This window comes from Athalia rosae, chromosome 5 (assembly GCF_917208135.1).
Source record: "Athalia rosae chromosome 5, iyAthRosa1.1, whole genome shotgun sequence".
Taxonomy (NCBI): Eukaryota; Metazoa; Arthropoda; class Insecta; order Hymenoptera; family Athaliidae; genus Athalia; species Athalia rosae.
This window is the reverse complement of record NC_064030.1, coordinates 17004550-17020002: the sequence shown is the minus strand read 5'-3', so window position 1 is coordinate 17020002 and position 15453 is coordinate 17004550. Positions and strand designations below refer to the sequence as shown.

The 15453-nt window shown below is 36.8% G+C and overlaps 1 protein-coding gene across 4 annotated transcripts in view; it reads left to right on the top strand.

Moving 5' to 3' along the window:
* Positions 1 to 1363: 1363 nt before the first annotated feature.
* The window catches only part of LOC105687332 (transducin beta-like protein 2), a 34117-nt gene continuing 20027 nt past the window's right edge, over positions 1364 to 15453 (top strand). The window contains exons 1-2 of one of the 4 annotated variants that reach the window (XM_012402895.3): positions 1364 to 1503; positions 1574 to 1691. In XM_012402895.3, coding sequence (XP_012258318.2) covers positions 1634 to 1691 — 58 coding nt within the window. In that variant the 5' untranslated portion in view covers positions 1364 to 1503; positions 1574 to 1633. Of the gene's footprint in view, positions 1504 to 1573; positions 1692 to 2222; positions 3358 to 9366; positions 10725 to 15453 lie in introns of those variants that run through there. The other 3 variants (XM_012402897.3, XM_012402894.3, XM_012402898.3) reach the window with 3 other exon arrangements.

Here is a 15453-nt window from a genome sequence, read left to right as displayed (position 1 = left end):
TTTCCCCAGTATGCTCGATTGTAAATTTTAAGCCGCTACCGAACGTGAGTAGAATTTATCACTGCAGGAAGGTGCTACTTACATTCAGTACATACCTATGTATGTATATACATTTATATATATTTTAAACGTCAAGGTCGTTTGGTGCAAAGAAACACGTGACACGTGTTAAATAAAAAAAATTAACATTGCAGACAACTCCGGCACAAAGACAATTTCTCGTTTCGCGCACGTGAATACATACGTACGTATGTACGTACACGATGTTAAAAATCATCCATAATTCGAAACGCGTTATTCAAAATCGATATTCAAAAACAAAGGTATTCTTTTTTTGGTGGGTTTTTTTTCTTACATAAACTAATCATCATCTTCATTATCCCCTGGTAGAGCCCAATTAGATGCAACCCAAATGCTCTTCCTGTCCACCCCTTTGAGCTGCTTTAAATTCGGCGCTCAAAAAAAAAATGAGCATCTAACAAAAAATTCGGGGTTGGCGACACTGGCGCTGCTACGCAGGTATTTTCGTATCAACCAACCCCATCCATCCCCTAGTCGTCGACAATTGTTCGTTGTAAATTGTCGTTACTCTAAAACGAAGCGGAATTCGAAATATAAACGCAAAATAACAGACATCCAAAAGTGGACGTCCCTTGTGAAGTTGACTATTATTCTCTGCATAATCACTTTGAATGTGTAGGATAACACGCGATAGAAAGAAAGTAGATAAAAAGACAGGATTAGGAGGTAAGATTTTCCGCACAAGCGGTGCTCGAGTTGGTTAGACCAACTTTGATTTCTCTTTAATCACTCCTCAATTATGTATCAATGTGAATCTGTTCCAACTGCAACACGTGTCTGACTCGGTATGCCTTATAGGCTACCAACACATGGTCCTTAAGGACGTCGATCGAAAACCTATGATCAGAAGTGATATGACAGCAACATTGGAATACTGGACAGCTGCTCAAGGGGGGCATGATGCATACCAAGACTTGGCTACCGGCCCGGATGGATCTCCGATAGAAAATTCTCTTGTGAAAAGCTGGACATCCCCAGTTAGACATCGAAACAGTCCCTCCAAAAGTACATCTAAAATGGATAGCGGTAGGTGCTCAAAGAGCAATTACAACAAATAGATTCAAAGGCAGCAAAGAAAATCGACGGCGAGGTAAGGTCTTTATTGAAAATAACAGCATCTTTTCTTTGAGAAATATTCTAATTTTTATTTTTTGTTTCCTCAGTCCAAACCTGGCGGTCCTTCAACCAGACGTTCATGGACCATCTCAGAAGGGAGACTGCAATCTTGAGGCCGCTCAGAGCTGAAGTTGCTGCGTCTTTCCCTACTTGGAGATTCGATACCCAAAAATTGTCCGCAGGGTTGCACCGGCCAACAAATGAAGATGTGGATCCCTAAGGAATAGAAGAAAGAAAATCTTTGGACGGGTTATCAAATCTGATAAAATGTGTTAGGTAGATTAAGACAGATTTGAACCAAAGACGGTAAGTTGAACTCTGGTCCTCTCATCATTCAGAAATTGACCAACACTGAAGTATTTTTCTTTTGTTTCAGATAAATCGTTCGAGTTTCCTACTGATTTGTGATACTGCTCCTCGACAAGTCTTCACAGATATGGGTTACGCTATCACCATTTCATCGCATTTCGGAGTGAAAAAATCGAGATATCTCGGTGAGTGCTAGGGGTAGACCTAAACTTGTGTTTTTGGGCGAACATTTTATGGGAAATAGTCGTTCAAACGTTTTAAAAAACATTTAAAATTCGGCCCCAGAACCCTTCGTGTTTTCTCGAAATGAAAATAATGTCGGAGGAAGCATAGTCGCTTAGCGAGTTGCAAAAATCAAAACGGAAACAATGAGTTTTCAGCTGTTCTTGTTTGTGCAGTTGAAATTACTCGATGTCTTCACCGACAATCCAACCAAGTTAACATAATACGAGATGGGAAATATTTATTCAAACTAAATTGCGAATATCGAACGAACCGAATATACCTATTACTTTTGCGTAACTTTGAGGAAAAAAGAACTCGATCGTGCGAAAAAAAACGATTAAACCTATCAATTAACGTTATCAATCATACGATATCACTCGTATAGATTATAGCATAGAGGTGTTGAATATCAAATGGCGTTTCTTTATCGTGCCCCATAGCAGATGAATGATTTTCGAGAAACCATGCTGATAATATTCTCATATTCGTACTTAGAACTTTGATCGTTGCCGGTAGGGTTTGTACATTGTGCGTGCCTCGAAGTAGATAGTATTTAGATAATCGTATTTGCGATAAGTGTTATAATGCATTTCTCGTCTTTTATTTCAATTCGAATTTTTTTGTTACTTTTCTTTTGTCAGCCATCTTCTCATAATCCATATACAATATCTCATTTCCATTGTTAGCGAAGAGAGCAAAAGAGAGAAAAAAGACAAAATATTAATAACAAACAGATCGTCACGTTTCGTGGCATTATTACTATCATCATTGGTACGGTTATCAGTAAATCCCTGTGTTATCATTTTGTTGAAATCGTTAAGGCAAATAATGTGTCTCGATTCAACCAGCTCGTATATAAACGTAAATCATTATCATCATTCACGTATGTGATCGACATGCTATATAGGTCGTGTATCGTTTTATATACTATTGAGGAGGGATAAAAAAAAAAACAGAATAGTAAGTGCAGCTTTTGAAACCGAAGCAGACCCGCGGCGTTGACGTGACTCATGGATGGAGTGTATAGCTCGCGGCATAAGGAAACAGAGGTTCAAGAGCTTGGACGCGCTTCTGATATCCCCCGTTCGTTTTCTCGTGATATAAACGACGTATTGTATGTAAGCGTTTTGCTTCTTGAAAACTTGCAGACGATACACACAGAGAGACGACAGACGAACAGATAGGGTTCTGAAGAGGAAAGTGACAGTAGATGTTATACCACTCGCGTCGTCGAATCGTCGTATTATTTTGCAGTCGAAATTGTAGCCAGACAGAATAGGATGGTCCCCGATTTGTCGCGATATTCAAATACTTTTATCGATGACAACGAACGCGGGACCTTATTGAAATCTATTGTCGCAGAGTACAGTGAAATATTTCGCGAATATCTTTATCCGAAGAATTTAAAACAAAGAGAATATAGTCGACCGTTCCTAACCTCGAGACGTTTATCGCGGGCTTTTGTCTTTTTCTTATTAGTTTTGGTTATTTCAATCTCAGCGACCAGAAAGTTGTTAATCGTATTAAAGTGAAATCGAAGTGATCGATTGATATTTTAGTTTTTTCACTGTAAATGAGACGAACGATCGTCAAATTTACCTTCATCGTCATCGTTATTTATTTTAGGTGAGTCATTTATTTATTTATTTATTTTCGTTGCTTCTTTTCTGTCGTGTTCAAAAAATTTGATCATTTCGCTCGCGTAGATTTTTATATGTAATTTATTTCGACGTGGTTAGCATTGTTGAAAGAAGTATTCTTTCACCGAAGATGTTAGTTTAATTTTCACGATAGTTTGATCTTTTGATTGATTTTTTTTTTTTAAATTCGAATCATCGTCACTCAATAAATGTTGCTATATTTAAATAATTAGATTGTTTACACGTGCGTTGAGGGAGTTAACTGCAGTGCAGTGCGCAGTAAAATTTACTTTGTTATTTTCGATTCTCTTGATACAGTAAAGTAATGCAATGGAGAGGGGGTTACTTAAAATAGAAAATCTCGCGAGTTATTTATTCAGAGAAAATAAATAAAAAAAATAAAAACTCGCGGTCCGTACGCGCATATATAGATCTTTTGATCACGTGGTGCTACTTTAATACGGGGTCAAAAAACCGCGAGTAGAGACAATCCCCCCATGTCCCACGTCTATTATTCCACGTGTAGCTATTATGCTAAGTCGATTGAAAATTTCAAAGAATTTAATAACAACATCCAACTCTATTACAATACTATTTTGCGATAACATATTTTTTTTTACTGATGCATACTGGAAATCACATTTCATCATTTCCAACCTCCGCAGACAACGAGAAGACCAGTGTCAGTTATTTTAACGATCTAGAAGAAAAATAAACGCGAAAAAGCAACGCGCATCGACCATCGGAATAGTAAAAATATTTACGAATAAATAATCGAATAGTTTCGAAGTTTAGGAAGTTTCTGAATTTTTTACTAATCAGTTGTTTGTTGTATTAAAAAAAAAACGTAGAGTTCTTTGTCGTGGAATTCTAATGTGACGTCAATTAGCGATGTGGGAAAAGACATCGTTTGTAAGTGTGTTTTACAATTTTACATTGCGCCACATCGCAACGTGTTCGAAGGGGAGAAAATACATTGTATATCGTAACCCACATAAAACAGCTTACAACCCGCGTTATCAAAATATAATACAAACGCTGCGTTTTCTTTCTACATGTACGTTCGTGTGTGCGCGCACGTGTAATCGAAGGCATCATATACGTGTGATTGTCGTATACTTGGAAATAGCTGTGTAAAGTACGAGTCATAATCTAATCGCGTCTAGGCGACTAATATATCTTAACGTTAACTGTGACACATGCGTGTGTATGTATATTATTATTATGCACATAATAGGTAATTGCAGAGAACGATGATTCACTCTAGGAGTTTTCAAGTTCGAAAAACTTTCTTCACTCTCATTCTACTCATTTTTTTTTATTTCTTTTTCAAATTAAATTTCTTTTTCCTTTTTTTTTCTGTTCACGTGTTGGAGGACAGAGGGAGATACCGATCTATTTAATTAGATTTGTTGTTTTTATTTTCTTCAACGCTCTAAAATACAACCCGGTTCACGAGCTCGTGATCCGCCGAGCGTTTGTTTATTTTTCTTCTTTGCCTTTCTCTTTTCGTAAATTGTTAGGGGGTTTCATTCTACCCGCGATACAACAACAGAGGTCACTGAAATGACGCCGCGATGATCGCAGATAAATAATAGAAACGACGAGGACGACTACGTCGTCTTCAAATGTTAACGAACTCTACGTAATTAAACTCGCGGTATTAAAACATTTTTTTTTTTACTCTTCTTTTCAACGGCAGGCGCTTCGCGTATTCTGTATACTCAATCGGTTTTTTTTTTTCTCCTCACTTTTCAATCATATTCAATATGTTTAAATAAATACACATATGTATATACACTTATATGCTTATCTCACGGTCGTTTACTGTAGATTAATAATTAATATTATTAATAAACTTCTTCTTTTTCGTTTAACAAAAAATTCGAAGAGAAATAATAAAAATGTTTGCAATTTAGCAACGAAGGTTAATTGACTTTATTGTTTACACAAAATGATCAGACGATCGTATCTATATTTCATCTGCATTAAAATCTATGTAAACAAATTTGCTCAATTTATAGATTAAATATCTTAGTCATTTTTGCAAAAAAGGAAATTTTTTTTCTTTTCAATTCCAAATAATGATATGAGTAATCGATCTACAACGACGTATATACACATGTGTGTGCCTGTTGAACTTTTTTGGGGGTAAATAAAATAGTTTTTCTTTTTTTCAATTTTATTTGTGTCAGTTTTCTTTAATTATTATTAATGTAATTGGAGCGCGTATATATGAATAGTAAAGAAATAGTCAAGTTATTATTTTTATACGCGTGTATAAAAAAATAGTGTCGATGTCCGTTTGTGTGAGTGCAGTCAGTGACCTAGGGCAATGCTTCGACTCGTTATCCCAAGGTCGCGCAATGACCCAGTGCCACTGGATGTAGTTCGATGAAAGAATTGAAAGGGGTAAAAATAAAAAGGATATAATAATACGTATAAATAATAACGTCTAAGGGACATTGCGAAATTTGTATAATTCACACCAGTTGTATACCAGTGTCTGCAATTTTGACGATGATGTTTATATTTAAATGAAATTTTTATCTGCTTGCGGCAGCATAAAAATATTCGTCGTTTATCGATCAGCTGTATCTTCGACGTTATTGTGTTAAATATTTTCAATGAAACGTATTCGTACATCGTTTATTTATAAACCTCATATTGACGAGAACGTCGCACGTATAACCCGATGGCTTTGGAAATCGAATATGTAAAAATAACAACAATAATAATCGCGATTAACGTGTAATGATAAAATATGTCCGTTCAATTCACACGCGATCCTGACCTAAATTTTACATTTATACTCATCGTAAATAAGATGTACGTTACTCAAAGGATGACGATGAGAAGAAGATCCGTACGGAACGACTTTTATTTTTTTTATTTATTTTTTTTTTTTAAATCAATCGTAAAGATAATCCACTGTCCACCGATCCTCGATCTCATCCTTCTTTCAAAAGAACAATTCGAACCAACGCCTCGGAAACGATGTTATGAAAATGTAACGCGATTTTGAATCGCAAACGCGTGAGGAATTTTAACGGTGAAATTATAAGCTTAGATTGATTAGGTAGGTAGGTAACAATATTCACAGACTCGTCATACCTGTGGATATATCGGAGGGAAAGAGTGAGAGCCGTATAACGGTGGAAAGATTTCTATTCCGTCATCTCATCAACATCCGTTCGATTAACGATAAAAATTTTTATCATCGTTATTTCAATACGCGAGATCACTTTCTGATTCACGTCGGTGACGACGGTAGCGATAATCAAAAATTCACGCTCGATGACCGCGTTATTTTTACCGATAGCTACTCGAAAATCTGATCGCCTTTCGAGTCAGCCTCCGATCTTTGGAGAAAAAAAAAAAAACATATCGAGTCTCGTTGTTCCAACGAGAAGACATGTGCGCTCGTTAATCTCGCGAGATTAGCATTCGCGTACGCAGATAATTGTAAAAAATCACTTAAAATATGCAATCCAAAATCTCGTGCGTATCCAACGCCGACGATGACGGTTTTATGTCGAGTCATTCTCTTCAACCGGTTAGCTTGCTTCCCTCGCTGCATGATGTAAGTCGCAAGGAGAATCGAGTCATAAGGAGAATCCATCGATCGACCCTGATCATTTTTATGTGGAAAGGTTTGCGGAGGTGGTGGAGCCTCTTGAAATCGCAGGTGAAAATCCTCGGAACTAGTTTCCTGTGTTGGCCGTGCGTAGGGAGAAAAAAATCGTTACGAATTTCTGAGATCTGATAGAAAAAAGAGAAAAAAAAATCAGATATCGAAACGTCGGTATCGATATACCGAGCTAATCACGCTTCTGACGAATAATGATAATTTATCTTCGGGAACTAGTGATGACGTATTTTTTATCGTCTCCTTCCCAAGCGGTTCGAAAGAGCCTCGCGTCTCGTTTCGCGGTTTAGGAAGATTCCAACTCAGACGATATTCCGAGAAATTTCATACGAGGAGAGACCCCCGCTCGGTCGAGTCATTCGAGGCGTTCTGTTCACATTAGGTCCATTCCCCAGTCACCCGACACCTCATCACCCCTCCCTTTATTCTCGCTAACTCTGGAGGAATTCCAGCGGGAAATGCTTCCAGATTCGTAATATTTTTTTATCCAACCAAAACGACGCTCCACGCTCAGACGGGAGATTTTTTTTCCATTTTTCTTCCTTGCGAAGGCGCGCAAAAATCCGAAGAAGGGGGGAAAATATAATTTAAAAAAAATAATAAAATAAAATAAAAAAAAATCAAGTCCATGTGCTCGTGACCGGCCCCCCCCCCCCCCACCCCCCTCTCGTGCCACTGACCAGAGGGGCTCGACCAGCTGCCCCTCGCGCAAGCGTAATATCGAACGTAGAGGACGTACTTAGCGTTTCGAGTACCTTGAACCATAATTTAAATCGTACGGTTTTATGGACGGTTTGGAGAATTGAGAAAGGATTAGGAATTTTTAGGATTAAAATTAAACGGAATGGGAGACGGTGCGTCGATAGGAGAAAGGGAATTCGGTCAGAGAGAATAAGAATAGGAATTAGAAACTACAATGGATAAATTTTGGGTGCAGTGGTAATCCCTTTTTTGAATATTGTACAGGCTAAATGTGAAAAGCCCACCGTTCGCGTCCTTGTAATGAACAAAAGATGGGCTCTTCTGTTTTAGGGAATTTATGAATTTGCTTCAGAGAACTGGGAAGCGCAAAAGAGAAAGCGGGGCCGGGTAGGAGACGGCGAAATAAAACTAGCAGGATTATAAACGGATTCGAAGAAAAGTAGGCGAAATTGAATCCGTGCAATACGTTTGGGAAAAAAAAATAATAATAATAACAATCCATTCAGAACCGCGAGTCGAAGTTAGCCCAGAAAATTTTGCTTCCGGTTGCCACACGCGAAGCGGATACGAGAAGAAAGACCTTACGTAAACTTGAATAAAGATTTTCTCGTTGGCCGTTCAGATCCTATTGGTGAACGGTGAAATTTGGCAGGCTCTTTTCCGGGTGCTCCGAATGCAGCGGCAGACGGTGTCAAAATTGCGTAATTTTCTATATCACAATATGACCTGTACAGGTCAAGCGGTGACCGCGTTATCCGCAACGTATAGTACGGTGTTATATCGGTCGCGTCCTGAAACAGATCAGCTAAAAAAGAAAAATCGAATCGCCAATTTCCCAACGCCCCCGTTATCTTGTTTCTCTCGTTCACGGATCCCCGACGATGATAATGAAAATTATCCACCCGGGAAAAGCAAACGAAGTAGTTGCGAATTTTTGAAAAAATTAATGATAATCGCGCGCGAAAAAAGGACCGACACTGCGATCGATGTAGCTGATTTCTGGGTAACAACTTTTCACCCGCCCGGGAAATTCGCGTTCTGATATCGATCGAGAAAAGAAAAATTAATAACCAAAGTGCTCGTAGAAGGTTGAAAAACAGCCGGTTAATTCATCGATAGATTCCGCTGAAATATTAATATCCACGTATAATCTAACTGAGTGTATGTACTTTTTTTTTTTTCATTGTTTTCCGAGGAGGAGAAAAGTCGGGCAAATTTTCACCGATAAAGATCGTCTGATCGATCCGGCTATCTGTACTAGATCATTTAATCGATTAATCGGGTGACGCACCTTCCACCTGTTTAAAAATAGTAGGGACGCGCTCAGGGTGGGAGGTAGGGGAAAATTTTGCAATGCCACGATTTACACAAGGTCGCAATAAGTTTCGCGTTTCTGTGTTAAAATTTACACAGTTGTGTTTAATCCGAAGGTAGAATCGTCGAGAGTTTGTTCAATTGATGATTCTTTTCTCTGTCTTTTTTTTCAATCATCTCTTTCGCTCCTTTTCTTCTCGCAGAAAAAAATTGATAAAAAAGAAAGAGGGAATGAAAAACAAAAACAAAAGTATATTTCAAAATTCGAGCCGTTACAATAGATAAATAACTCCCACTTCTTAGCTACGTTACTGAAAATCATCGGCACCGTGGAAGGGGCATCACGAGGAGCCGGCGCAGGCAAGAGCGAATGGAACGCGCGAAAAACTATGAGAAGTGAGACGAAACTCCAAAGAGAACGTGCGTCGCTAAGCTGACTCGTCATTTCGAATCTCGTTAATTTCTCATCGCGGCTGCAATATTTGCGAAAATTAATAACCCTCGCGTAGCGCCATGAGCCGATCGATAGACGCCCCGTGAACGTTCTTCCGATTCCGCTCTGATTAAATTTTGTAAAACGAATATTTGAAATCAGAAGTGGTCGAGAAGGTGGACGGGACTTGGAGGATCGTTGTCGTTTGGGAGAAAATAGAGGACGGGAAAACGTAAAGGGAAAAATTGAAAAACCTCCTTCGCCGAACGTTCGTCCAAAAGAAATCATTCGGAGAATGCCAGTTGCGTACGACACCGGTGAAGCAGATGTTAAATCCACATTGATGTACAACAACCAGACCGACAGAATTCCAACGACATTTTTGCTCCTCCTACGTGATAAAAGAACTTCGAGAATTACTAAGAAAAAATAGAAAATCTTCCTAAAAAGGAGACTATTGATTGTCGTCGCAAAAAATATAAACGAAAGGTAGGGGATTCGGCGAACGAAATCTTCCAATTCCTTAGCCACAAATTAATGAGGATTTCAAGAAGATTTAATTCTACGATTTCCACCACCTACGATTACAATTCGAGATATTGAAACCAGCGGCACCAGCGGCAGCAGCGCTCAGCTTTTAGTTTCAACCGCAGTTTGGCCGAGTGCGCATAACGGGTAGTACGTAGTGTTCGTCGGGTATTCTTGCTCCGGATGAATAAAATGATTAAATGAAACTATAATTAAATACGACTGCAATCAAATGAAACGAATGCCACGAATAATTAATCGGTAAAAATAACAAGCGGAAATGAAGTGTGAACGAAAAGTGTGATATCTTTTTAACGGGGTACCCAACGAGTTCGATTGAAAAAAAGAAAAGTGTTTTTTCTCCCCCTCGATTATCGAAATTATTATTGTTTTTGAATGTGATTAAAAATCGAAAACAAAAATTAAATAGAACGTACGAGTATCCCTGTGGGGGTAACAAACTGAAATACAAAATTAAATCGCCACCGTATAAATTCGTTAGAAATTTTGGGGGGTTTGTTCTATTTTATCTTGTTATTTTTGTTTTGTGACGAAAATTAATACAAAGATATGGCGGACGTTGAGATGACAAATTTCGTCGTCATGCAAGCGCCTTTTCTGGCATGCGTTATATCGATATTATTGGGAGCCATCGGTCTCGCCATCGCTTACTACATAATCGGGCGTGGGACATCCGAGAAAAATGAAAAAGATAAATTGTCCGAAAGTAAGTACCCGATAGCAATGGAAAAACAACAAACTTAAACAAAACAAAAAAAGAGAAAGAAAAACGCTCAAATTTTCATCTCCGAATTCTAACCACGTTCGTTGCAAACATTTTTTTTTTTTTTTGTTGTACCATTTTTTTTGGTTACTTGCAGTTGAACGCTTTTTGAAAATAGATCCCGTACAGATAGAAACCGTATTAATAACATTCGAGTCAGATAAACTCGGTTGTAACTCAACTCGCTTATTTATTAAACGACTTTGATTGACTCAAAATAAACGGCGTGGGTTTGCACGCGGTACACGAGTTCCCCAAGCATCGAGATACATCCGTGATGTCTAGACTTTCTGATAGACTTTAATATAGTACACCGTGTAGCCGCTTGGAGGTTTCATTTCCGTCGTCCTAAATTCCTCCCCTAGAAATTCTTTTTATTTTCCTTTTTTCTTCCCTTTCGACCTCGAACTTTACCCTGCCCTTTACCCCCCCCCCCCCCCCCCCCATTGTTGGAAATGGCGGGAAATTCGAAGTCGAAGTTTTTATATCCGGCCACGAGGTTCGAGTTCCCTTGTTCTAATTTTCCAAAGGGTTGTTGATAATTATTTCAACATGGAAATTTCGCGGTGTTTTTTATTTATTTTTTTTCGATTCAACTCTGACTCTGGAATCCATATATCTTATTTTATTGTTGGATGATACTGAATTTTTCCACTTCATAAAAATATTCGTACAAACTTGTTGTTTTTTTTTTTTTTTTTGGTCTCTCAAATGGAAAGGAAAATATAATCGATTCATTAACTGGGAATAATGTTTGCTAAGTTCGATCTTGGCCATGATAACATAGAAATTTATTCGTCTTTTTCATGCTTTTTTTTGTTGCCTATTTTAATGTAACTTCATTTTTCTCTTTTTTTCTTTACTTCTTTCATTTATTCAACGATGACGATAAGTTTGCCAATCGTATATGATAAAGTGTTGAAACATCTGTTTGTTTTTTTCTTCTCTCTCTGTCTCGTTCAAATATACGTGTATAGGTATATAGAGTTTTTCAAATCACGCCACGATTGGTTTAATTTTTTCTTCATTTTCAAGTCTTCGAAAATGTCTCAATTAAAAACTATTCGTTGCGTGTCTGTATTTCGATACACTACGCGCAGCACATGTGGACGAGCAAAACGAAGATAAGGACAAAAAAAAGGAAAGGAAAAATTGAAAAGAAAAAATTCCAATTGATACCAAAGATAGAGGGAAAGAGAGAGAGAAATGTGCAAACACATTTAATTGGATTGATATAATTATATTTGCCCGAAAATTGACGATTCATGAATAATTCATGTATCTCTTGGAGCGTGAAGTGTAAAGAAGCCAAATACAAAAGAAAAAAAAAAAAAAGAAAAAATGCAAAACGTTCGGATATAGAAAAAGAAAATTCAATACGTCGATAATAATAATGATTGTAATGATCGGACGAAAAACGGGACACTTCGTGTCAAGGTCAGGTATTTAATAGAGCGATTAATGAACCGCGAATATTATCCACAAAAATTGAAAATAATGTTATACATAACATATATATGTATATATTTTTGTTCAATTTACGTCGCGCCATTCGGTTAAGGTTTTAGCTTTTTCATTTTATTTCTAAGGTAATATTTTCGTTCATCGTACAAAAAAACTAATGCATAATTCCATTAATGATCTAATAGATTTTTGCTATAAAATCACCAATCAAATCATGAAAAAATAAATAAAAACGAACCGATCCCCACCTTGCACCGTTTGGCACGATAATATCTCTGTTGGGTTTGACTTGATATTTTTAATTAATTTTTAAAGCTAAATAATGTAAAATATTAATAATCGCAAAAATGGCGATTGAATTATGCCGAAAAAACCTTTTTTTTTCTTCTTCTCTTCCATTTCGCGTCCGAATAGATTGATCCTTAATTAATATTTTTCTTCGATAATGTATCCATAAATATAATGTACTACACTACATAATGTCGTATTACACGGATAACGAACAGCTGATAATATCCTATCATTTCGTCGTCGTTTGTATGTAATGTACGTTAAAAAAACAGCGAGTCAGAAGCTTGAGAAGGTCATTGAAAAAAATTTTTAGCGAGAAAAAAGAAGCAATATTGTAGAATAAAAAAGAAAAACTTTTCAAGGTCCAAAAACTTAGAATTTATAATTGCACCACATGTTGCAGATACACGACGATGATATTGATAAGGATGAACAGAGAAGAAAAAAATGAAATTTATCATAAGGACAAGTAACTAAATTTCTAACTTCTTCGCTCAATTCATATTACACATTTATTGATACACGTGTTGTTTTTTTTTTTCCTTTCTGTAGTTCTTTTTTTCGTTCAGTTGACATTACGGGTTAGGGTAGGTTATATAATTCATACCGAACACATACGCACATAGATGTGAATCTGCAGTGCATACGCACCGTTGTTTATCGAAGGATGAAATTTTTCCCCGGGTTTATTTGAAGAGGCAAAAAATATATTTGGGTCACGCGCTAAATAATTTTTATTCCATTACATTTATTTCAATTCATTTTTATCCGTTACTTTTTCTTCTCAAATTACTTTGCCTCGTCGTTTTTCTCCTGTACATTCGACGACGATCGTTCGTTTTTTGACTATAATTTTATTCTTCGGTTTTTCTATTATACATACAATATGTGTACATACTCGGTATTATTAGTCCTTGTATTTTTTTTTTTTCTTGTTCTATAATAGGTAATTATTTGTGAATTATGTATAAACAAAGCAGGAAAGAATCTAAGAACGGTGCAAGGTACAATTTTGATTTTTATTCGTTCGATTATTTTTTTCTCCTTTTTCTTTTCGGTTTTGTAAAACGATGCAAGTACATCGTCTGATCCCGTTAGCGTTCTGCACTCATTAATTTATGCTTTGAATGTCAGAAAAAAAGTAGTGATTTATCGAACTATGCATATGGTTTTTATAATCGCGTATATTCGTTACATACATATAATTTCAACGCACAAAAACAATATATCGCAGTCTTCGACGTGGTCGTCGTCATCGTCATTATCGTAATGACGACGATAACAATAACAATAAACAATTTCGTGCATCTATCATATGTTAGCATCATCATCGTCGTCGTCAGATTTATCAGAAAGTCGGGATGATGACCCTTAATATTTTTTCAGGTCAAATCTTTATGTATTTTACACATTAAGAAAAATATGCGCAGTTCACTGATGTTCGTATCGTTAAGAAAAATGATTATGTATATTTATTATTTCTGATTATAAGGTGGAGATAAGGCGCAGGTGATTTTTTTTTTTTTTTCTTTTTTCTTCATTTTCAATTTATCGTCAAAATTTTGGCCGAGTAAAGTATCTATCGTCGTTCTCCGAAAAGAGAACTTCATTTTTTCTTCTTTCTGTTTGATAGTAAAAATCGTAATCATCGTCGGCGTTCGTTGCACGATTATGCAGGACGTTAACGAAGAATCTGTTCACATTAGAGTCACATTTGGCAGGATAGAATTAATAATTTATACTTCCGCGTTTGTTACTTAGATATACACCTCGTGTTGTACAAGCTGTAGGTATGTATCGAGGCACGTGAATGAATATAGGCGCACAACAACCGGCGTTACGTCATTAATTTGAATGCGAGGACCTTAATTATATTCCACGACCTTCTACCTTTTCAGACCATTTAGCGACTCGACGAAAAAAAAAAAAAAAAAAAATTAGAGAGACAAATTACACCACCGCATTATGATTCGCGCTGTGATTTATTTGACTTGTGTATTATATGTAGTTATACTTTTTTCGGTGGGATTGTATAGCACTTATTTTTTAACAAAAATTTGACGTACCCGAAGAGAAGAGAATTAGATTTTTAATTTTGGAAAAAGTAACAAAAAAAGGAGAAAAAAAATGTCGGACGTAACGTAGGTAGGGTACGCGATATGCGACATTGCAACAAGGTTAAGAAGTATAATATATATTTCTGCTTGGGTAATCAAGTTGTAATCTCGAGGCCAGAAGAATATCTAGACTGGAATGGTACAAATGAAACGTATTTTACGTATAGGTGGGGTATACTTTGACCGATGCAGAGGCGTTGAAAACCACTGTAACTGTGATATTAAACTTCGTTTTCATATAGTTCGGAAAGCGCGATTGTTCGACTTACTTCCGTAACTAGGAAGCGGAAAATCGGTGTAAATTTATCACCGGGAAGATGTAAAAATTAAAAATCATTCCAAGGAACGATTCTTCTTTCGTATATCGTCATCCCCCTTCAGATCTTTCTGTTTTTTTTTTTTTTTTACGTACCTTTCGATTTTTTATTCAGGACACGACTCGCGCGGTGTACTTATGTTATACGTATGTATTATCCTAACGGGAGGACAGTGACACGGTTTTGTTGAATCGTTGATTTTTTTATTTCTACTTGAATTTTTCGTTTCTTTCTTTTTTTCCAACTTCACCTTATCTCTTGGCCTGCTTCCACACGATTCTGGAGAACGAGAACGGAGTCATTGCGTTTCTTTTTCTCTTCTCGTGCATAAAACTCGTTTCATTTTGACCTTTTTCTTTTTTTTTTTTTTTTCTTTATTCTCAAAGGACATTTTCTTTTATTGGGTGGGTAACCGAAACCGGCTTCAATGCGTCATCGAAGCTAACACAATTACTCAGGTATTCAAATGTCCCCGTCTTTTGC